Source organism: Accipiter gentilis, chromosome 21, assembly GCF_929443795.1.
Source record: "Accipiter gentilis chromosome 21, bAccGen1.1, whole genome shotgun sequence".
Lineage (NCBI taxonomy): Eukaryota > Metazoa > Chordata > Aves > Accipitriformes > Accipitridae > Astur > Astur gentilis.
In genome coordinates, this window is record NC_064900.1 from 6499698 (window position 1) to 6523053 (window position 23356).

At 41.1% G+C, this 23356-nt stretch overlaps 1 protein-coding gene across 3 annotated transcripts in view; it reads left to right on the top strand.

Annotated features, from left to right (window-relative positions):
- Positions 1-17467, top strand: part of ZBTB20 (zinc finger and BTB domain containing 20) — a 458636-nt gene extending 441169 nt beyond the window's left edge. For all 3 annotated transcript variants that reach the window (XM_049824981.1, XM_049824982.1, XM_049824983.1), the window contains 2 exons: positions 10472-12103; positions 16630-17467. In XM_049824981.1, the coding sequence (XP_049680938.1) occupies positions 10492-12103; positions 16630-17048 (2031 nt within the window). In that variant the 5' untranslated portion in view covers positions 10472-10491 and the 3' untranslated portion in view covers positions 17049-17467. The remainder of the gene's footprint in view (positions 1-10471; positions 12104-16629) is intronic.
- Positions 17468-23356: the final 5889 nt, after the last annotated feature.

Genomic DNA, 23356 nt, shown 5'->3' on the forward strand with positions numbered 1-23356 from the left:
ATCCTGTGCAGCGTTTCAAAACAGGGCATATTCCGTGTATTCAAAAGTAAAACTCCCAGATGCTCTCTCTAATGTTTTTGGCTGAGTAGAGGGTAGAATGTGCCTGCAGGCAGACCTGAGAAATAACTCTCATGCACTGTATTAGTATCACCTGTTGGTGTCTGTATGCTTGTGTATACATGTCATTCCAGGCCCTTTCCCCTGGGGGGGGGAAGCATTGGAACTGACAATGTACATTTAATGCTACAGATCCATCTGATGATATCAAGCCACCCATGAATGCTGTGTTCTTGTTTATTGCCTTCATATATTAGTTTAAAGCATTCTGCCATATGTTTCTCTTCCTATCAAAACTAAGTAGGTGATTCTGGAAATAAGTCTGCTCCCAGGGATTGCAGAGGTCTCACTGAGGACAGAAATTTTCCCTGTGGCCTTCAGCGTCGTTGACGTGAGCGTGTGCTGTTTCCCACTGATATTTAAATCTGAATTATAAGCAGCCCTGAACACTCATCCCATAAACTCAAAATAAAGAAGCCACAGTCCAAAACAGTATGAATATCTGTCTCACGATATTGCTAAGTTTAAATACTCACAAAAGCACCCAATTGTACTAGTTAACAATTAGCCTTTCACTAATAGATAAAAAAGATAAATGGAAAAAATAACCAAATAAAATCTAGCATTTTCATGTGATAGCTTTCCTCTACTCAGGGCTGAGACACAGCCACTGGAAGAGATAAAAGAATCCTTTTCCCAGCCCTGAGGACTGGCATTTACAGTTTTTCATCCATTCCTTGTTTCTCCCATCAACTAGCAGTTCTGTGACCAGAACAAAATCTCCTACATCGAAAGGCCTTTCTCTGGAAATATGGAGGGTATAAGCAGCGCTCTTCCACAGGCGGCAGCTCCCCCACAAAAGTCAAGCATTTCTGTCTGCACCCTTTTCCTAAAAAACTGCTACAAACACTCCCTGTAGAGGATTCTAGCTTGAATAGAAACCTTCTAAACAGGTAATTATCTTAAGAGGTTTTAATCTGTATTTTCCTTTTAACCAAAGCCCACAGGCTTTCAGGCTTACTGAATTTAACCACACTCAAACTGATAAGCTTTTCCTCCTCATCTTTCTGCCTGGGGAGAAAACCTAACAATACAGGGCAAATGTGAAAGAGTTCATGGAATAGCAATTGTCTCTTTTGGAGACATGTTTTAATATATTTGCACCTATTATCCTTCTAATTCATTCCTCCTCCAGACTCAGCTCCCACCTCCAACTCCAGACCCTGCTCATCCCTAAACAATGCTGCTGAGAGAGAATATAAGTTTCTACAGTCCACTGCAGTGAGATGACCAAATGCAATCCCTGTTCACTTTTCTTATGGCTATTCAGTCTGAAATACACTAATAGTTAAACAAAAGCCTTTAAGGCAGGTGAAGGTATTCTTAATGACGGCAGTAAGCTTTTAATCAGGACTATAGAACAGCAAAATAAATCACCTTGTTTGCCTACATTTTCAAAAAAAGCTTATTCTTTTTTCTTTTTTTTCCAAGAAGCATCTCCCTATTCCTTGTATGAGTGGGGAGTGTTCACACTGTAACTTCACTGGCATTGCTGGACCATCTCACCTCTTCCCTGTTCAGTGGCTCTTTTGCAGCAGGTCTGCTAGTACAGCATGCCTTCTGAGTAACGGCACCTGGCGCTGTGAAGGAAAACTAGCAATAGATGCACCTAGATTTTTAAAAAGCCAAACTGCCTTAAACTTATAGCCAATTAAAACAGTTGGGCCATGCTGGGCCTTGGCAGGATCGTGCGTGAGCTCTCTGGGAACAAGCGAGCACGGTTGAAACAGTTTTCATACAGAACATGAAAATGTTCCCTACTGAAGAAGGGATGAGCACAGCGTTGTTTCTCTTCCTAGGAAATGGTGCCATCATGTGGCCATGTTGTTTTCTCTGTTTCCAGTTACAAGAGGGCAGTTGTATAAACAGTGTTCTCCCTCTACGTTTTAAAAAGGAGCGTTAAAATGCTATTTGGTGATCCTATCTTTTGCTAACATAAATAGGTTACAGGTGGCCAGGCCACAGGAATTAATAGCCTGGTAATGATATGGTCACCCTGTTGAAATCCCCATTAATGCAGCTGTGATGACAGCTTCAGTGGTTCTTCTGTTAACATAGTACATGTTGCCTGGAGGTGCTGTAGATACCTGCAGGTGAAGCATTCCCCATCAATGTAGTCCGTGTCTGTGAGAGGGGGATATGATGGCATGGCTGTAGCAGCAGAGGGTCTGCAGACAAGGGCTGAGAGAGGAACTGAGAGAAACAGAAAGTGTGTATGTTTGTGCCGGTGTTTACAGTGGAGGTATATTGGACTGGACCCCAAATATGTGCCTGGAAATTAAAATGGCTTTTGAGTATACCCTCTTTACTCTGAAGTATCTTTGGAGTTCCTAAAATAGCAAGAATACAAACTGGACCAAAAGTGGGAAAAGTAAATACCCTGGCTAAAAATGGAGTTATTTCTTTAACTTAAAAATAGCCAAATGTGCTGTAACACTTCAGAGCCCTTGGGCACCAGACTGCTATGAACTGGAGCTAGTTTTCACCTGGTGTTTTACAGTAAGTAGGATGCTCACCATAAAGAGGTATAAAGGAATCAAGGCACTAGAGTAGTGTGTGAGGAAAGCTTCATTTTTGTAAGCCTGGAGAACAAAATTTGAAGAGACCTATGGAGTTAATTCTTGATCTTTCTGTAGTGTTCTTTATCCAAGGAATGCAAAACAACTTGTTAAGACTAATTAAGGCAGTCAGTCCTTCTGCAGAATTAGGGGTGTGATACTGTCCTTGTTCTACATGTGAAGCAAACTGAGGCACAGACATTGCTGCCTGTGGGTCGTAGAGCAAACAGGGTTAGTGCTGATGGACTCTTCCCGCAGCCTTTCAGGCCAAGCATAGGAAGGTGATTCACTACGTATAGGCTGAAATAGAGGCTTTTTTGCTTGACATTGGGGATTTATGCCCACTGGGTATAGAAGCAAATTTATCTGCAGAACACCTATACAGAACACAGGTAGATGCTAAAAAGGAAAGGGCAATTAACTGAATAAATCGTCCATAGGAAATTTGTTGAACATTCTCTAGTCTGCAGAAAAAGCCTGTCTTCTGAACAAAGTTTAAGCAAACTCTTTCTTATTAGCCATGTACTCGATATGTTTGCTCTTTGGAGAATAAGGTTGTGTTTGTGTGTGCATGCATTTCTGTCTTTCAAGTAAATGTAGTTATTAGACTATGAAATTTAGAGAAGTTTGACAGCTTTCGGAACACAGTGATTCTTTCTTCCATAGACTGTATTACTGACACATTCATAGATGTTGTGCTGGTAAAAATACAGTACTTCCTGTTAACTGTAGACTGCTACATATTTTGATTCTAACAACAATCTGGTAGGGTTAGGGCAATTCGTGTAGTGTCATCTGGTGTTTGTTTTGGATAGATATTATAGAAGGAGATACTGATTTTCAAGATGTTCAAGCAGATGATTGGGTGAAAACTCCAGCAAACCTTTAAAGCAACAGAAAGCAAGGGCTGCTCCTGGTCAGATTTCCTGCTGAGGATACAAATGTTCTTCTGTGTTCCTGGAACTCCATACAAGCTTTTCCTCTTGCAGGCCCCTGCTCAGAATCAGGCCAAATATGCAGGAGAATGAGTCTGAGCAGGATTGGCTAAATCGGCCTCTCTAGCATCACTGAGATATACAAGGTTTTCAGGATTTGAATTCAAGTCACTTCCTTGACTGGAAAAAATGTTGCTTCACTAAATTTGGTCCCAGAGAGTTGGAACCTGATGCAGGACTAATTTTGTGTATGGAAACGCTAGATAAGAATTTTTGCTGTCTTAATCCAGTTTTATTTTAGAGTAACTGACTGGAGAACAACAGAAAATAAAACTTCATCACTAGGGATAAATCAGGTCACTGGAGCTGAAGAAAGCACCCATGGTTATGGTGCTAAGTTTGGAACTGGAGACACTAATGTATGGAAATGAGAAAACTTCATGTGGAAATTGTGGGGCTATATTAGCTTTCAAATGTTGTGATGGAAATGCTGTATTTTCACTGAAATGTCATGTTTATGAAAAAGTTGAGATTTTCATTCTGAATTAAGTATTCTTTATTAAGACATGCCTTTCTTAAGGAAAATTTGCAGAGTTTTGTTTTGATAACAGGGCTTTGTTTGCTTGGTTTTATTTGTTCTGTAAGGTCTTTTGAAAGTATCATATACGAAGTGTTTCAGGCAACTGTTTCATTCACCTCACTCAGCTAGAGTACTTTATCCACTTTAGGGCATTGCATTTTAAGTGAAAGAAGGACAAAGTACATTTTAAGTGAAAGAAGATGGAAGACGATGAGGAGAATACGTATAACCAGTGAGGGTGATTAGGAGACCTGAGTTTGTGTTTTCTAGAAAAGACAGGTCTAAATAAAAAAAGTGAGGCACCTTCCAATATATGAGAGAATGCTATAAAGAGGAAAGTGGTCAATAGTTCTCTGTGTCTGCTGGAGGAAAGCATGAATAATTGGTTTCAAAGTAAAATACTAGGAAAACTTTCTTGCTATAAAGATAGTAGACAGTCTGTCTGGGGAGAGAGTAGAAGTCCCCCCATTGTTGGTTTTTTGCAAACACGTTAGACAAAATTGTGAAGAGATAGTGTAGGTAAATTGTTCCCTCCACGAGGAAAAGGAGTAGATGAGATTACTGTCTGAAGAACCTAATGCATTCTTTTGATACAGCCAGGAGGCTGTGGTCATCCAATACTTGGTGTAGAGACCAAGGATTAGGGATTTCCAAAACTACCCGTGGTAGACGAAGAGAGTAAGGAGTAGATGATAATGCTTGTCTCCAGCAGCAGCAGGTTACTTAGGTTTGTGGCACTCCCAGGAACTAGTGGCTGGATTACAGATGCGCAGAGAAACATCTCCAGAAGCAGGAAAAAAGCCTACCAATCCCAATTTCCACATCTTTGTCTTAGCCCAGGGTTTTCTCCCACCTAGGAGGGCACTTGTCATTTTGATGGTAAGAATATAAAGATACTGTATTCTACACAAGATATAACACCTCCAACATTTCTACTGTCTCTCAAAGTGTGTTATTCTTCTCAATGTGAGGCCTGAGAGGCTTGTCAGCAAGACAAACTAGTAGTAATATCAAGCTAGTTGTAGTTAATCTTGCCTAAGCATCAGGTAGATGGGTTGCCAAACAGTTTTCTAATGCTACTGCAGAAAATTGAGGCAAAAACTCAACCTATATCTGTCTCAGCCAGCCTAGCCATTCTGAAGGATATAAGACGATTATTCTCATTGCCCTGTAAGTATGAAAGCAAGACAGAGCCTTTGGGGTTCACTCTGCTAGTTATTCCTGTGAAAGACCACATAGTAAGTTTCAAAAAAGAGCTTGGATTCCAGCGTCCTAGGCAGTTTTGCTTCAGGTGAAGGCTATGCACTGAGCTACTGCTGAGTTACAGTAGCTGTGGTGGTTTCATCATCACTGTGTTTCTAGAAATGGTAGTCATTACTGTGCAATGAGCTTTGAGATACTGTGATTTTAAAGGACACTAGAGAAAATCAAATTCTGTGATATCGTTCAGTTATGAGCATTAAAGCTGTAAGCATTGGCTTTGCAGAAAGGGACATCTAGTGGCTGTACAAAAAGACCCTTACTAAATACATTTTTAAATGTACAACTTAGCCATTTGTGTGTGGCCTGCAGTCTTCGGTATTCCATACATCTTTGTAGCTCTACTACATTGTGTGTTTGTTGGGATCATTTTTTATGGTTTTGGCAAACAGAAAAATGACCTTTGCAAGCCGTACCTTTCTAGCTTTATGTAGGTCTGTGTATGGTAGCTTTGGCAAATAGAAAACTGCCTTCAAGCCATGCTTGAGGTACCTCACTGCTGCACTTCTACGTTTTCTATAGCATCTTCCAGGAGTCCACTGCCTGCTGTTTCCTTCTGCCATTGCCTTCCCCTTTGGTACTGTACTTGGAGAGGTTGTCATTGTTATTGTCATGGTAAAATCTACTTTCTTTTGAATGCCCATAGCATAAAAGTCAGCAGGAGGGGTGGATGAGATTCAGGGAAACGCTAATCTAAGCACTCAGTCATGTATTACACAACAAAAGTTTTTTCCTTTCCCATCCACGTTGGGCTCCTTCTTACTAGTTGAGGATGAATTCCATGCATGTTTCTGTGAATAGCCTGACAGTTTAATCGGTACATTTGCATATGGGCAAACGGAGCTTTTTTCAAAGTTGCACAGTAATATGTTTCACCTTTATGCCATGCCAGCTTCAAATTGCATCCCAGGAGGATTGCAAATGTGCATAATCTGTGCAGTTGTCTGGGCTTTTTTTCTTTTCTTTTTTTCCTGCTTTTTTTCTTTTTTTTTTTTTTTTTTTTTTTTTTAACTGGCAAACGCCTATTCATTGCCCATCTGGGTAAGAATGGCCTTTGCATTTTCACACCCATTCTTTCCTATATGGTTTGTGAATACCCTTCCAATCAGAACTTGCTTCACAGAAAGGGGACAAAACCATTTTACAGGAGTTTCTCAGAATAAGTCCATTGGGATCTCTACATCATGTTTACTGGACAAAAAAGGGGAGGGGGGGCACTTAACAAAGACCACTTGAATTTCACAGAAAGGTTCCCACTGTCTCAAGTTTAAAAGAGTGGCAGGCCTGAGAAGAGCCTGAGACGGCAGTCTTTTTCCTGAGCCAGACATTCTGTGCAGTGACAAGTAGGTGAGTGTGCGCGTGTGTAGCTGCATCTTGTGAAGAGCTGACACACTTTCTGGCTTGTCCAAGGCTCTAGTAGTCTTTGTCAGAATGTGGGATTTACTTTAGAATCAAACGGGCATTGGCGAGTCCACCTTTTATGGGGAGCATTGCCTTTGGACTTTCAGCTTAGAACAGCATACAGTAAGGGACAACCACAAAATTTGGATCTGGACACAGTTTCCTGCAGAGGGAGAGGAGCTGCATGGGACAGCAGGTTTTGCTACAGACTTATCTCTGGAATTTGTTAAAGCTGCTCTTTTATACTGCTGTGGTTTGTGTAGTAACATCTCTGACACTATTGCAGACCCTTTGGTTGCCTGTACTTTGGATAGGCGTGGTTTTCAGTGTTGAATGTCAAGGAGGGTAGCCTAGGAGAAACATCCTCAAAATCTGTATTAGCTTTTTTTACCATTTGTTATGTGTCTCTTCCACCCACCCCTCTTGTTTTATCCATAAGGAGTGAATTTCATTTCTTTCTAAGTTGAAGAAGTGGTAGATGTTCCAAGTTCATTTGAATAAGTAAAGAAATGAGGAGAGGATTTTTTTTAAGGGAAAACTCTGTTATACCAATAGCAACCAAATCGTACTCCATGCCTTTTATGAAGCATCTCAGTTGACTTTCATACCAGTTCCTACACCTCAGGGTGCATCCTAGATCAGTTCCTGTAGGAGAGCTATTCACATCACTTATAAATGCATACAAACCTCTTTTCTTTAGCCTTGATTAACCCCAGCTGACTGTTTTCATCAAGTTGGGTAATGACCAAATACTTTGTGGCTACACAACTCTTGCTTCGCACAGACAGAACCTGAGATAGACTGCTGAAACTTACAGATGAACCTTGCCCTTCCTCCCTTCTGTACATGATTTGTGGATAAGTGGCAGAATTCACTTTCCCAAGAAGTCATCCAGTCTTGTGGTGCATATCACACCTTTCTGGAAAGGAGTTGTTCTGAGGATGCATTTTTCAGGGTTCCACTCACAAAATTCATTTTATCTGCCAAGGTGCATGGGAACAAACTGGATTTATTTGCACCTGCTCAAGTCAAGAGACCTGTCCATAGCATCTCTGGCATGTGTGGAATATTCTACCCTGTGCATGCGCAAGGCAGGATTTTTGATTTACTGAGTCAGACTGCTGCATATTTCTTCTTATTACCGAATACCTCATTTGACAAAGCAGAACATAAACTGTAGGTCATTCCCTTTTCCAGAAGCACATCTTCAAGACATGTATGCCTGAAAAGGGAGCCCTAGGGTCAAACCAAGTAATGATCAATACTTACTGATAGAAAAATTTCTAGCATACTGATAGGCAGCCACTCAAAGGGTGATGCAGATAAATGGGTAGATATGCAATCACTTGCCATGGCCTACAGCAGGTCTCAAAAAGAGGTGTTGTCTGTTTATCATTAATTTTCCACCCTTCTGTTTCCCTACCAGTACAAAGCTTTTATCAAGTTCTCTTCCATTCAGATCAAGGATTCTGACTTTTTATGTAAATACATTCTGAATCCTCATGTGATCTGACATGTTGGGAAGGGAAGCATCTGGAACTGCCCTGGAGACCTCTGAAGAATTACTCTGTCTGGAAGGAGGAGGGAATACTTCTCTTCTGTACATTATTTTGTGTAACAATAGTTGCAGTGTCCTTGAAGGAAAGTCTCCCAGTTTCTAAGATGTTTTTCCAGTCCTATGATCAGTCTCATCAGAGGAGGAAACTCAGGTTTCCCAGCAGAGCTTATGAACAAGACAGATGTAATTCACAACCTCCATGATATTACTGTTAGTGGTTTCCTCCCTGTTTCTCCTATGTGAGCATCCCCTCAGTGCTCTAATCTCACATGGAAATTAGTACCCTTCTGATACTGGCTGGTTTACATCTGTTAACATCAGACTTCTTCAGACAGCTTGGCCCCATCAGGATTTCCAGTTCCTGACCTTTGTGCTTCCCTTTTATCATTCAGCTACTTCAGAGAATTAAAATAACCACCTGTATCCAAGGTGGTTTCTCTTTGAACCACCAGAACAGAGGGTGCTTGAGTTGTCAGAAGTGGATAAATGAGAAGGAAAAAGCAGAGCAGGGAAGATGCCACAGTTTCCTGCAAATTGTAGTGAGTAGTGTTCTACTGCCTGTGTGTGAGATGTAAAGCACCCCTTAGGCTGGAGCAGAGGGACATTGTTGGGCTAAAAGGCATGTATACAAAACTGCTTTTAATGCCATTTATTTGCTTTGTATATTTCTGATAAAACAGACGGTAACAATAAGCTAGTTTAATTTACTCATGCTTCTCTACCAAATTTCACTTGGATTCTCACACATTAACAAGTAATTGTGGCAAGAGGGGTTGTAGCTTTGGTAGGTATATTCAAGACAAAATGCTTGTAATACGAGTGGTGATTTTGCATTACTTTTCTCTGCGTACTTTTCTAGGAACCAAGGTGATGAATGTACTACAAATGCTAAGAGAAATAAATTATTAATAATGTTTTATTTGTTCACCACTCAAAGGGCAGTTGGTTCTTCATAGCTAAAAGGTGAAACTGTAGTTTCTGCCCATCAAAATCCAAATAGATAAAAAATGAGTAAAGAACAGGAAAGGAAACGAAAAAGCATTAAAAGCAAGCAAGATGGAGGTAGGGAAAAGTGGGTCAAGAGATTAAGAAGTTACTTTTTAGTCACTTGTAAAAGTTAATTTTGAAGGATATGTTGGCTCTGTACCCAAATTGGTTATATGCTTTTCTAAACTGTTCTCTGTTTAGACTATTCAGCCAAACTAAGACAAAGTCTTCCTTAGAGTAAATGTCTGTAATTTTCCAGTTTCTGTCAAGTAAATAACAGCAGGAGAACATTTGTTTTTATATGATGGCATTCTGGTGCCAGTCAGAACTTGGGATATGCTAAAAACGAAGGGGGCTTCTCATGTTAACTTTTTGCTTTGGGTTCTTACAGAGGACTGTTTGTCACTATTGTGTAGCAAATGTTCTAAACCACAACCCCAGACAAAACTGTGCATGGCATTTTAGGAACATTTACGGCCTAAATCTTGAACCAGATTTGGATTTTACAAAGTGACTGCCAGTTTTTTTGATACAAGTAACTGTACTGTAAAACACAGAATCCAAATTCCTTAAAATACCAATCTAGATAGAAATCACATTTTCATATAGACTCTTCGCATTAACAACTTGGTGTATAGGGTCATTAAAGTAAGAATCTGATCTTTTCTGGCATAGGTCCACATCCGAACAGCCTAAAATCCAGCTTTAATCCATGTGCTCAGTGTTTACAATTGGCTGGCTCTAGGCTTTTTAAAGCCGGATAAACTGATAGGAAGTCCAAGGCCCAGGAATGTGGTTGGAATTTAGGCCCAACTACACCTGTCTTTGTCTGCTTTGTCCAAAAATTCAGGACTTGAGCTTCTGCAAATGAGTAGCAAAGTTTACTTCAAGCCTTACAGAGATTATGTCTTCTTATCGATGCCTTTGTATGTGATTTTTACAGTATAATGTGTTTTGTTTACCCAGTGGGCAATCACCTTCACCAGTGCCCTGACTGTGGCTCTGCAGAGAACAAGACTCAATCTGTTCTTTTTTTTTTTTTTTTTTTTTTTTTTTGTCACCTGCTTTTCTACAGGTAACATCAGTTGCAAGGGGATGACAGAGCGCATTCATAGCATCAACCTTCACAACTTCAGCAATTCTGTGCTCGAGACCCTCAACGAGCAGCGCAACCGTGGCCACTTCTGTGACGTGACGGTCCGCATCCACGGGAGCATGCTACGCGCCCACCGTTGTGTGCTGGCGGCTGGCAGCCCCTTCTTCCAGGACAAGCTGCTGCTGGGCTACAGCGACATCGAGATCCCCTCAGTGGTGTCAGTCCAGTCTGTGCAAAAGCTCATTGACTTCATGTACAGCGGGGTGCTGCGGGTCTCACAGTCGGAGGCCCTCCAAATACTCACAGCTGCCAGCATCCTGCAGATCAAGACTGTGATTGATGAGTGCACAAGGATTGTCTCACAAAATGTAGGAGAGGTCTACCCGGTGATTCAGGATTCAGGCCAGGAGACACCCAGGGGAACACCCGAATCAGGCACCTCGGGGCAGAGCACTGACACAGAGTCTGGCTACCTGCAGAGCCATTCGCAGCACAGCGTGGACAGGATCTATTCAGCCCTCTATGCCTGTTCCATGCAAAATGGCAGTGGGGAGCGCTCCTTTTACAGTGGAGCTGTGGTCAGCCACCATGAAACAGCCCTGGGGCTCCCCAGGGACCACCACATGGAAGACCCCAGCTGGATTACCCGGATCCATGAACGGTCGCAACAGATGGAGCGGTACCTCTCCACCACTCCAGAGACCACACACTGCCGCAAGCAACCACGCCCTGTCCGAATTCAAACCCTGATGGGCAACATCCATATTAAGCAGGAGATGGAGGATGACTATGACTACTATGGCCAACAGAGGGTGCAGATCCTTGAGCGCAATGAGTCTGAGGAATGCACTGAGGACACTGACCAAGCAGAAGGCACTGAGAGCGAGCCCAAAGGGGAGAGTTTTGACTCGGGAGTCAGTTCCTCCATTGGCACTGAGCCTGATTCCATGGAGCAGCAGTTTATGGCTGGTCTGGGCCGGGATGGGCAGCAAGAACCTTCTCAAGCAGATCAAAATGACGTCCCTGCTGATGGCACTCAGCAGCAGCAGCAGCAGCAGCAGCAGCAGCAGCAGCAGCAGCAGCATGTAGATGCCAACTCTTTCTCGCCAGAGAGAAGCAATGACGTTGAAATGGACAGCAAAGTGCTCACAGTCAATAACAGCACCGAAAAGGGGGCTTTGCAGCCTTCTGTCAACACAACTGTTGCCCAACCATTGCCAACCACACAGATCTACTTACGCCAGACAGAAACCCTCACCAGCAATCTGAGGATGCCACTGACTCTGACCAGCAACACTCAGGTCATTGGCACAGCTGGCAACACCTACCTGCCTGCCCTTTTCACCACACAGTCTGCTGGCAGTGGCCCTAAGCCTTTTCTCTTCAGCCTGCCCCAGCCTTTAGCTGGCCAACAGACACAGTTTGTGACAGTGTCCCAGCCTGGCCTGTCAACCTTTACTGCCCAGCTGCCAGCCCCACAGCCCTTGGCCCCATCTGCGGGCCACAGCACAGCAGGTGGGCAAGGTGAAAAAAAGCCTTACGAGTGCACTCTCTGTAACAAGACTTTCACCGCCAAACAGAACTACGTCAAGCACATGTTTGTACACACAGGTAAGAGTATGTTCCTTTGGCTTATACACGAAGCCAGAGAAAGTCCTTGACAAACATGGACTTAGATTCTGTTTCCCAATCTGCCAGCACAAACAGGAGGGAGAGGTTATCCAGGGAGCTGGTGTCGCTGAACACTTTCTGAGCTTACTGCATTGAAGTTGACCCTTTGCAGAAATGGTCCCTTACAGGGGCCTAACTGTGCATAGTGCAGAAACAAGTTCATTTTACTTGGAGTAAAACATGTCCTGCACCCATCCAAGGAAACGGTAAGCATTTTTTGTCCCCTGCAAGCTGACCAGGCAACATTAAGTACAAGTGGCATCAGGAACTGCAATAAGTCATTAAAGAAAAACTGTATCTACTAAGAAAGGGCATTGCCCTGTAAGTTTCACAGCTATGGGAATTTAAGCTCAAGTGATGATGATTGGCCTGAGTTTAGGGAAAGTTCATTCCTGGTGGAGTTGCAGCAGTAGGTCTAGGCCTGGGTGTTACACACACTGCCACATATTTTCTAAATCTCATGTATTCCTATAAGAAAGTAAATTTGGAGTTTTTTCAGGAAGTTTTTTGTACTTCACTGAAGCTGATTGCTGTAATCCCCGGTCTCTTGGCAAGTCAGATGTTTCACTAGTTCTGAGTACAGAAACATAGCGCTCAATGAGAAAAATTTAAAATAATATACGTAGAACACAACATCAGCACCCTTTTTGTTTAAAAATACAACTGTTTTAGTATATGGTCTTTTGAGATGATATAGGTAACCATATTTATTACTGAGCCGAAACTGCCTTTTCTAGCTTTGTCATGTTACAGATCTTCAAAACAAGCAGATATATGTATCTTACATGGAGAAGCTATCCTGGGCTCGGGACTAAATTTTGCTTGCTTTAGCCCTTGGCTCATTCTGATGTTGGAGAGAAATTCTAGTTTAGAGAAAGAGTAAATATTTCTCTCACCAAGCAGTGGTTTTGCTAACATCAGACCTTAAAATAAATGCTGGGTTCGTGATACATGGAGTAGAACGTGGAGAAATTGCCCGAGGTATGGGAGGAATGCAAGTCATGCCTCCCCATTGTATCCAGTAGATTTCACTTCCATGTGCGTATGTAAACTTTTAACTTCTATGTACCTATAATTATCACTTAAATGAAAAATTCCTCTAGACTTCTAAGGCAGACATGTACATATACAAAAAGGTCCAACTTTTCAGGACTGGTACAAAATGTATGATTGCAAGGATCAAGAATCCTGAATCCCAAGATTAACCTTTGTGTCTGTTTACGTTCTCCATCTTTCTGTCGTAGATGAGTAGCTAAAATACTATGTAGATAGTGTTGTGTTTTTCAGAAAAATATCCCCTTCAGAACACAGTCAAATATATCTGCCTGCATTCTTGTACTAAAAGCTAGAAAGGCTTTTTCACAAGTAACTTCACTGAGATTAGGTGCTTTAATTCCCCCACCGCCAACTGTGCCCCGTTTGGTGTTTGGAGTCAGATAAAGAATAATATTGGAAGACCTGACCTAAAATATTCCTAGCTACTCACATAAAGGCAACCAAGGAAATTGATAGGCATCTCCAATCATGAATTAATATTTTATTTGTGTGGGTCTGAGAATGCCCAAAATAATGAACTATGGTGGCAAGGAGAGATTTGCATAGATAAATGATTTCAAAGTTCATTTAGGAACAAACTGGCTCCTGGAGTGTCTGGGAGAATAATTGTACTTCAACCAACAGAGGGCAGGGCTTCAGAAAACCCTTCTGAAAATAACCTTTATAAGTACAGCCTCAGAGAAAGCATGTCTGCTACCTTGTCTAGTACTGGACAGGATCATTATGAAAACCAAGAGGAGACAGCTGTTCCCACTATCACGGTGACTTTCCTCACCCCTGTTAAAAGAAGGCAGGCAAAGTGGCTCTGGAAAAGATCCACAGAAAAAGGGAAAGATTCGGAAGATGCAAATGTTTGAATTAGTCTTGCTGTTCAGAGGGCTCACGAGGAGCCATGGAGGAGTCTAATCATAAACCAGAATTCAACAAGCTAGAGGCCTCCCAATCTCTCTTAAGTTTTTATGCTTCTGAAAACTACGCCCTGATGTAGCTTTCCATGGAATGGAAACCTACCACCCTTTCTTCTTTCACATGGACACAAACATATTAGAGATGGATGTTTTTCCATGTTCCCTGCAGACTGGCTTTAATGTATCCCACAATGTTGTTCTCCAAGACATGCAATGCTGTGGAAATACAGTGCTAGAACGCATGCAGTGTCTGTGCACCTTATAAGCCATCATTTCCTTCTCCTACATACCATGCTGTGATTAATATTCAATAACTGTCCCACATTGCTGCCTAAAACCAGCCAAATATAAAATAAAGAACCGAAAGGAGGAACATGCACATTTAATTCACTGAGCAAAGTTTTCTCTGACTTAAAGATGAAGAATCGTGGGAATAAAGAATCTACAGTGCTCACTTAAGAAGCACGTACATTTGCATACAAAAAAGAAAACCTAAAAAGTTTTGAGATTCTTAGGAGAGAAGAAATTCCATGAAGGTTTTGAAGCTAAGATTAGAAGGCCAGAACCCAGTGTATCTTAGAAACATGTGCAGGCAAAAATTAGGGTGTTTTTATAGCATAGTCTTAACAGGGTCTAGAGCAGAGGAGACAGACTTATTACAAACTCTGGGACATATATTGCCTAAGGCAAAAATGAGCATTGTAAATATAATCAGTCTCTTGTAAGTTAATCAGACATTATTATAACTGACACACTATCATTTTCCACATAACACGTGTCAAGCATATTGGCCTGTCTACACTCAACACACTACTATGTTTGGCAAAGCCAGCAGGAAAGTAAGGACTTAATGTGTTTTAACCAAGTGTCTTTCACCAAGTAGGGACAAACTCATCATTGGTGCAAGGAAGAGCAGCATGTGGATTTCATTCACAGATGTCACCATCATATGTGCAAACTGTGAAATAAAAAGAAACAGAGACTCAGGGGAGATAAAAAAGTAGGTCCTTCCCATCCAATCCATATTAATTATCTCCTCATAAAATTGAATGTAAGTAGCTATTGTAATCTCACTATACAAAGGGTAAATGATATATTACCACGGGCGTGTGATGGTCCCTGAAGATTGACTCTTCAGGATTTAAGCCACTGCCAGACAGATTGTAAAAAGGAGGAAGCAGGATGTCCATGAAAAAAAAAAAAAAAAGAGAGATCTCCGCTAGAGAGGAAATTGTGGAATGACCAAAGGAAAATCATTTTTCAGTCAGTGAAACAGAGAATCACTTTGATTGTTACAGAGCTATGGTACCATCTCTCTCCCTGACAGCTTTGGGTATGATGAATTACCACACCTGAAACATACCACAAGTGATTTGGAAAACAAATTAAATAGCAGCTTCTGATGAGGCATTCAGGCTGTTGGGTATTGTCTATATTATCAATACAGCAACATATCATGAAAATGTTGCCTGAAACCATGAAACATGAGGCCGTGGCATTGTCTCCCAGAAGAACTCTGAGCATGAGGACGAATTAAGAGTAGTCTGGACAAACCAATCGTATGTGGTCAGCTAAATATTTTTTTCAGTCCTTGTAGTCACTGGTTTGTTTGGATATGATCAGAGTTCACTTACATGAGTTGCCAGAATCAGTTTTACAACAGCCCTGGGCGCAGTGTGGTAGACAACATAAGTATTTGATATCACCTCTGGTTTACCCGATAAGGTGTTTTGTTTAATTGGCAGTCAAATAATTTAAATTTCATGTCTGTTACACTGGAAGTTTATCTGTTAGATTGGCCTTTGCATGACACTGGCTGGCCTAGGCGATTGTATGTACTGAGGTTCCCTTTTCAGTTACTCTTATCCATGCTTCAGCTATGAGATTTGACCAGAAAAAGGGGCAACAAATGTAAACCTCTTCTAAAGCGTTGGATTCCTTTGGCAATCGCTAGCATTTCTCTTCTGAGAAATTTAAAGCAATTTGACAAAAATAAGTGTGTTACAGGTCAGCTATCCAGTAATCACTAGCTTTGTCCATGCTTTTATTGCATACAGGTAGGGAGGTGGAGGCACTGAGACGTAGAGTAACTTAACTAAGACCTGCCTAGAAATGAGCACGAGGAGCAAGGCAGGAGCATAGGCAGGAGAGGCTGTGCCATTGAAGCTGGACCTTTTAACTCTAGTCTTGTCTTTGTCAGTGCCTACTACGTGAACTTGAAGAAATCAACTGAGCTCCTTTTTACTCTATGTGGATTGGGAATACCTATAGCCCCCTTTGTAAAGCATTTTGAAACCTCTGGTTGCAAAAAATGTTGTGTATCAAAACACACTTACTAACAGAATTAGTCTCTTAACCAGAGCACCTCTCCAAAGACCCCTGTGAGGCTTACCATTAGTTTATTGGAAAGAGTCGTACCAAACTGGTTTAATTTTATTATCTTTTTTTTTTTTTGTCTGTTTTTCTTTCTTTCTCTCTCTCTTTCTCGTTGGTAATGGGCAGGTGAGAAACCCCACCAATGCAGCATCTGTTGGCGCTCCTTCTCTTTAAAGGATTACCTAATCAAACACATGGTGACGCACACTGGCGTGAGGGCGTACCAGTGCAGTATCTGCAACAAGCGCTTCACCCAGAAGAGCTCCCTTAATGTGCACATGCGCCTCCACCGTGGGGAGAAGTCCTACGAGTGCTACATCTGCAAGAAGAAGTTCTCCCACAAGACCCTGCTGGAGAGGCATGTGGCTCTGCACAGTGCCACCAATGGCACGCCTGGAGCCACCGGCACCGGCGCGAGGGCTGTCCCTGCCGGGGTGGTGGCCTGCACGGAGGGGACCACGTACGTCTGCTCTGTCTGTCCAGCTAAGTTTGACCAAATCGAGCATTTCAACGACCACATGAGGATGCATGTGTCAGACGGATAAGTAGAATCTCTCTCTCTCTCTTTGTTATGAACAAAAAAATAGAAACAACAAAAAAGCTATGGCACTAGAATTTAAGAAATGATTTTTGTTTCATTTTTACCTTTATTTTCCTCCTTTTTTTTGGGTTCGTTTCGTTTTGTTGTTTTTGTACTACATGAAGAACTGTTTTTTGCCTGCTGGTACATTACATTTCCGGAGGCTGGGTGAATAATAATTTTCCCAGCCTCCCTTGGATGGTGGCCTTAAGGCCAGGTAGTGCTTCATGAGCTCCACTGGTTGGATCTCTAGCTACTGGCCTCTAAATACAACCCTTCTTTACTACAAAAAACAAACGAAAAAAAAACCACAAAAAAAAAAAAAAAAAAAAACAAAAAACAGACAGAAAAAATAGAAAACAAAAAAAAAACAATTTCTTTTTTCTCACTTGTGAAGAGCACTACAAAAAAAAGAAACAAAACAAAATATATTACAAATCTACAAGGCCTACTGTCGTTATAAGTACACCGCTCGCAGTGTTTCAATGGACATAATTCACAATGCTGACCGCTTTCGGACTTCACAGTATCCAGTTAGAACTGTGGAATATTTTGCTTCTGGTTGAGCAGCAACCAGAGGAAACAAGGCCCTGCTGGTTTCCACCACGTGTCTGCTTTCTCACACACACATGCATCCACAAACACGCGAAAGGGCTGAGGGGGGTGCGAGGCAGTGTGGCTTGGATAGTGTGGAGTCCCTGCAGAGTGAGGAAAAAGAATCAGAGGTTCCTCACCTGGATTCTGCTCCATCCCACGCTCTCTGGCGCACCCTCCCCGCTGCTTTTCCCATACCACCACCACCACCTTACAGCAGAAACCAAGAAGATTCAGACAACGAGCAACGGTGGCTTTTTTGTAATTTATTCAGTGTCTTCGCTGAGCCCAGGGCCTCAGCACAATCAAGAGGGACTTTCACAGAAGGCAAAGAGAAACACAGAGGAAAATCAAAGATATCAGAGGTTGCAACCGATGGATCTAGGTACAAGAGAAGGGTTAGTTCCCACAATCTTTGCAAAAAAAAAAGTTGCATCAGGATTTATTCTTGTGGAAGAAAGAGGAATAGAGGGTGGGTGGGGAGGGGAATAATAATTAAACAAAAAAGAGTTCTTGGGACTTTTTTAATTCAAAATTTTATAGAGGGGCAAAAGTGACGTTTACCAGATAGAATGCTGATTTTTTTAATATATTTACAACAGTATTTGTGTAAAAAAAAACAAAAAAAGTGAGATTGTTAAAAGTAATTTTTCTTTGTTTTCTTTTTTGTTTTGCGTACACTGCCACTAATATCTTCTCTTTTATTATATATATGAATATATATAAAAATATATATTTTATTTTAAATTGAGACTGTTAAGGTTAGCTAACCTGCTTCCAGATAGAGGGGGGGAGGGGAGATGATCTTGATTTTTATTTTAAAAAAGAGGAAGGATGTTTCTTAATTTTCTTTTCTAGTATTTCTCTCTCTCTCTCTCTTTTCTAATGGAATCAAGAATTACCTGGGTCGATGAGGGGCTCTGTGAAGTCATCTGTGAGATTATCTACTAGAGTTTGTGCATCCTGCAGTATCATTTTAACTGCTACTTTGTTTAATTACATGGTTCTCTTTTGGCTCTTACCAAGGTTCTGTTGTTTCTTTTTTTGGTTCCATCTCAGAATTTATTTCTGCTGAAGGGCGGTTCCTTTAAGAAAGATTTTTCTAGCAATGTTCCCTTGGTTTTGGGATGATAGAATCTGTAGTCTTTTCCTTCTTCTTATTTGAAAAGGTATGAAAGTTTTGGAAGTGTGTAATAACTAGAATTTCCCTTCTTTTTGGTCACTGGACAAGAATTAGTCTGCTGTATTGTTCTCTCATCCCTGCCTTGCTCACTAGAGAGCTTCCATATTTGTGTGGGAATCTGATCCTGCCCCTGGTAATTGTGCTGATGCCAAAATAACTTAAAATGTTACCATTGCAAATAATCTTCCCTTCTTCATTTGCAAAAATGTCTAACTGAAGGGCCACATCCCGCATTCTCTGCATATGCAAAGCTATGCAAGGAATGTAGGATCAGTGTGAAAGATTGATTCCTGATCTGCATATATATGTTGGTGTTTTGTATTTTGTTTTATTGTGTTTGGGCTGGTGTTCTCCCTAGTCGTCTTCTGTGTATCTGTGTGAGAATTTTTCCCCCAAAGCCAACTCCCAAAGTACATGGGTCCTTAGTTCAGTTGGATAAGTGTCTGACACTATCTTTGTCTTGCTTGAAATCCATAGCTAGGATTTGCACCAGCTGCACTCTGGACTTTACATTTTAGGCAGAGAAGAAGCACCTAACAAAAATATGCAAAAAGAAAAAAAAAAAAAAGAAGAAAAAAATTGCTAGTTTAGCTTTTACTTGTGTCTATATTTAAATTAAGCTTTCTTAAGTTTACAAAACTTTGCTTGTGAACACTGAGAATTTCACATAAGACATTCTTTTATGCTGGACAACTTTCTAACTATTGACTTGATAGATCTCCACATACAATTTTGCGTGTTCTTTACTTCTGTATCAGATGTCTGTGATTCAGCACAGGTAACCTCATTGCTATGTTCTATGCCTGTTCCATTACTGATTTATTTTGGGGAAAAAAACTGACAGGTGGTTCAGTCTCAGAATCTTTCTGTACTCTGCAAGGTATTGTTCAGCTGATCCTAAACATTGAAGCCCTAATTCTCAGGTGCAGTAGGCAGCATAAAGAGACTTTGAGGCAAGTGCCAGAGCAAATGAGTCTTTTATATGGTAACGTCTTTTTTTGTTACCAGTTTGTTTGCATAGTTCAAGAGGGCTGGAGAAGGAGCACAAGTTAGTTAACAAATACTGTTCTCATAACCACATTGGTAAAAGCAATGCTGGCATGTAAACCGAGAAGTGAAAAGACAAAGCCTAAGATACAGAGAAGGGAGAACTAGTATCTGCCATGTAAAGACACACTAAATCTGAACAGAAAATAAAGGTTCCAGAGACAAGGGTGTGGAAGAAATCGGGGAAGGTGAACCTCTACAAAAGGACTGAAGGTCTTTCTCTGAGGAAAGGAGTTTTTTCTGAGGTCTTTAGTATAGAAGAGTTTGGTGTTCTCCTATATGAGGAATTAATGAAGAATTTTACCCAGCTTAAAAATCTGTAGCTGCTCATTTGTCATCTGAGGTCTGGGGAAAAGCTGTTTAATTTGCCGTTGTTAAATCTGGTGAACTACAGTCAAGATGTAGCATGTTCTGGAATTTCGTTCTGATATCAGAAGAGATATGCCAGCACAAAGGAAATAAGAATCAGTGTTTATATCTGCCAAAATTTGAACACTATGGTGTTTAGAGAGAAAAATCCTATCTAAATTTTAATTCTTCAATTTTCAACCTTCCTTAAGTCAGAGAAGCATCATCTTTGAAATGCAAATTTATTATGGGGCCTAATAAATTTGAACTGAAATAAAGTTCAGTTGTGAATGAATGAAGGGTGCCGTTTAAAAAAATAAACAAACTTCTTAAAGTAAAGCTCAGGCATACTAGATTGAATTCTAAATCACTTGGTAAAGAGCTTAGGCCAAGGTCTTCACAAATGGCTGCCTGAAATATAAACTGATTTTGTTGAACTTCCAGGCTCAAAAATTAGTGATTTGATTTTGTAAAATACGGAGCAGCTTGCAGCATGACTGGAAATGTAACTGAAAATGCTCATCAGGTCGCTTATTTAAGTGCCCTTCTATGAACTTAGGAGCTCAAACATAGACCCCTTTATCTTTTAAAATGTTAAATTCTTTTAATAATGCTTCCTCCCATCTGTTGAAATATTTATTTACTACTTGGAAATAACTACAGTATCTGAATGTTACAGGTATCATCAAGTTTCATGTTTTGCTACAATATTCCTTAGCAGAAAGAACACCTGTGTTACACTAGCAGTCACAATGATGTACAAACTGCTGTTGGCAGTGTTTGAGCGCATCCATTTCAGTAGGCTTGAAAGGCTTCCTTCAAAACACCTGATAAAACAATATAGATGAGAAAGAGCAGACTGTAGCACGCATCCCTCTGATGGAGCATGCAATATCCTGCATTCCTTGAGCCTGATTCCCACTTTCCCTAAAGCTTTCTTTATATTGCTTTGGCAATGGAAAAGGGCATTAAATAGGACATAAACTCAAGCATACAAATCAAGGCCTCTACAAGGCAAAAGTGCAATAAAGGAAGCCTGAGAGTAAATGGGAGGTAAGTGCCTTCTCTTACTGCTGCTGAGGCTGATGAAGTCAATTGAAAATGTAGGATTGGCCAGAGCAGGTCTGCCCTGTGGTCCACCTCGCCCAGTATTCTGTCTCTGACACATGGCCAGTTACGGATGATTTGGATGAAGATGAAAGACCCATGTTGGATAATTACAAAGTAATAAGCCTAAGAGAGAAGATTTGTTATAATCCTCATTAGCTATGTATCTGCTTATAACCTAAAGACATAATAATTTATGGCCTTAACTTTTTATCCCATATAAAAATTATATATTGTGGCAGATAATTCTCATTCTCCTTTAAAGATCTAGCTTATTAATTGCTAGGTGGCCCGAGTGCTGTCCTGTGAAAGTGAGCTCCTCATGTTAGTTACCACCTTGTTGAAACAATTCCTTTTCAGGAATTTTGTTGCTGTCCATTTAAGCACCCTCTTTCCTGTTTTATGTGAAATCATAAATCAGACACCCAAAATTTAACTTCTCTTGCCCATTCCACTGAACTCTGCCTCTCTCTGGGAAACCTGAATCCACAAGGAATGCAGGAGCACAACATCAGTCTGCTGGTTAGTAAGAAGAGAACAGCTACCGAGTGTGTGCGTGTGCGTGTCTGGGATGTGTGCAATTAGTGAGGTTCTTCTACAGCGACCTCTTGCAGAGGACTAGCAAGTACAACTCATAAATAATGGGAACACACCAGCAGACTACACCAGTCTAGCAATTGTAATACGGTATTTCAGTCTAGTCCCTCCTCTCACAAAACCCCTATTACTAGTCTCTCATAAGGGAAATAGGTATAGATATTTTGCAGGAGCTGCTCTGGGGACACTTTCTCAGTAACTGTCATGCTTCCACTAGGCCCACTTCTGGGCCCATGGTGTTACTTACTTTCAAAACCAGCTGAAATTCACAGTAAGCTAAACAGGGAAGAGTGGCATTTAATTGACTTTCTAAAAGAATGAGATTTCCCTTTGCTCTAAGATCAAAGAGGCCAAGTGGTACCTATGTTTCTTCTCATTTCTTTTTCATCCAAAGGAGGGTTGAGTAATAACCCACATACCTTCAGCCCCCTCACTTCTTACCAACCCCAAACTGATTGATTTCAGTCAACCTTGAGCTATTTGATTAATGCTGGGTCATTCACACGGTAGAGGAACAAATCTTTTGCCATTACTGAGTATTATGCTAGCATGTCCTGCCTGTCGTTAGTAATGAAAGGAAATCCTATAGTGAGAAGGTACAAAACATACTATTTGCAGGAGTGTAGAGTCCAATCCAAAATCAAAAGCATCCAAACAATTTCAAACATAACCAGACCTTCAGCATGCCTAGGACTGAAGGCATACTTCAGTATGCCTAGATATGTGACCCTTCTGACAGTCTTATGCTAAGGAAGTCCTCCAGCTCTCACTGCTGAAGATGACTTGCTGCCCAAAAAGAAATATAATATCAAATTAGCACCTGGTGGCTGTTCTGTCAAGGAAAACTAGATTTTCGTAATCCAACCCTTTCAATTCAGCATCCAGCTCCTCTAAGCTATTGAAATAAACCTGATAGAAATGAATCAGCAGGTAGCCTAACTGAAGCAGCATGTGATCAGCCTCAAGCAAAATAGCTGCTTTTCACATTCCCTGATTTGTTTTTATGCTGGCTGTGAAAATTTATGAAGGAAGGTGTAATGTGATGAGAACTTAGCCCTGAGAGGTTCTCAGCCTCCACTGCTCCCAGGACACTTGTCACTCAGTAGGATCTGGACCCTAAGTGATCACAGCTCTGCTGAAGAAAGGCTTATGAGAGAAACTACAGATAATACATTAAATCTGGAGTCTTGAGTTTGTAAATGCAATGCAAACCTTTCCCAGCACTTGTGTCCCACTGACAGAAACCAAAATCGGGTAGGAAGGCCTTGCAGAAGGGCAGATACTAGAAGTACCAAGTTCCTACACCATGTCCAGTAAGACAGCCAAGTGTTTGAAGGTGGCCTAATGCTAGATTCATGTCCATCAGGGGCTTGTTGTGGCCATGCCAAGTCAGGGTT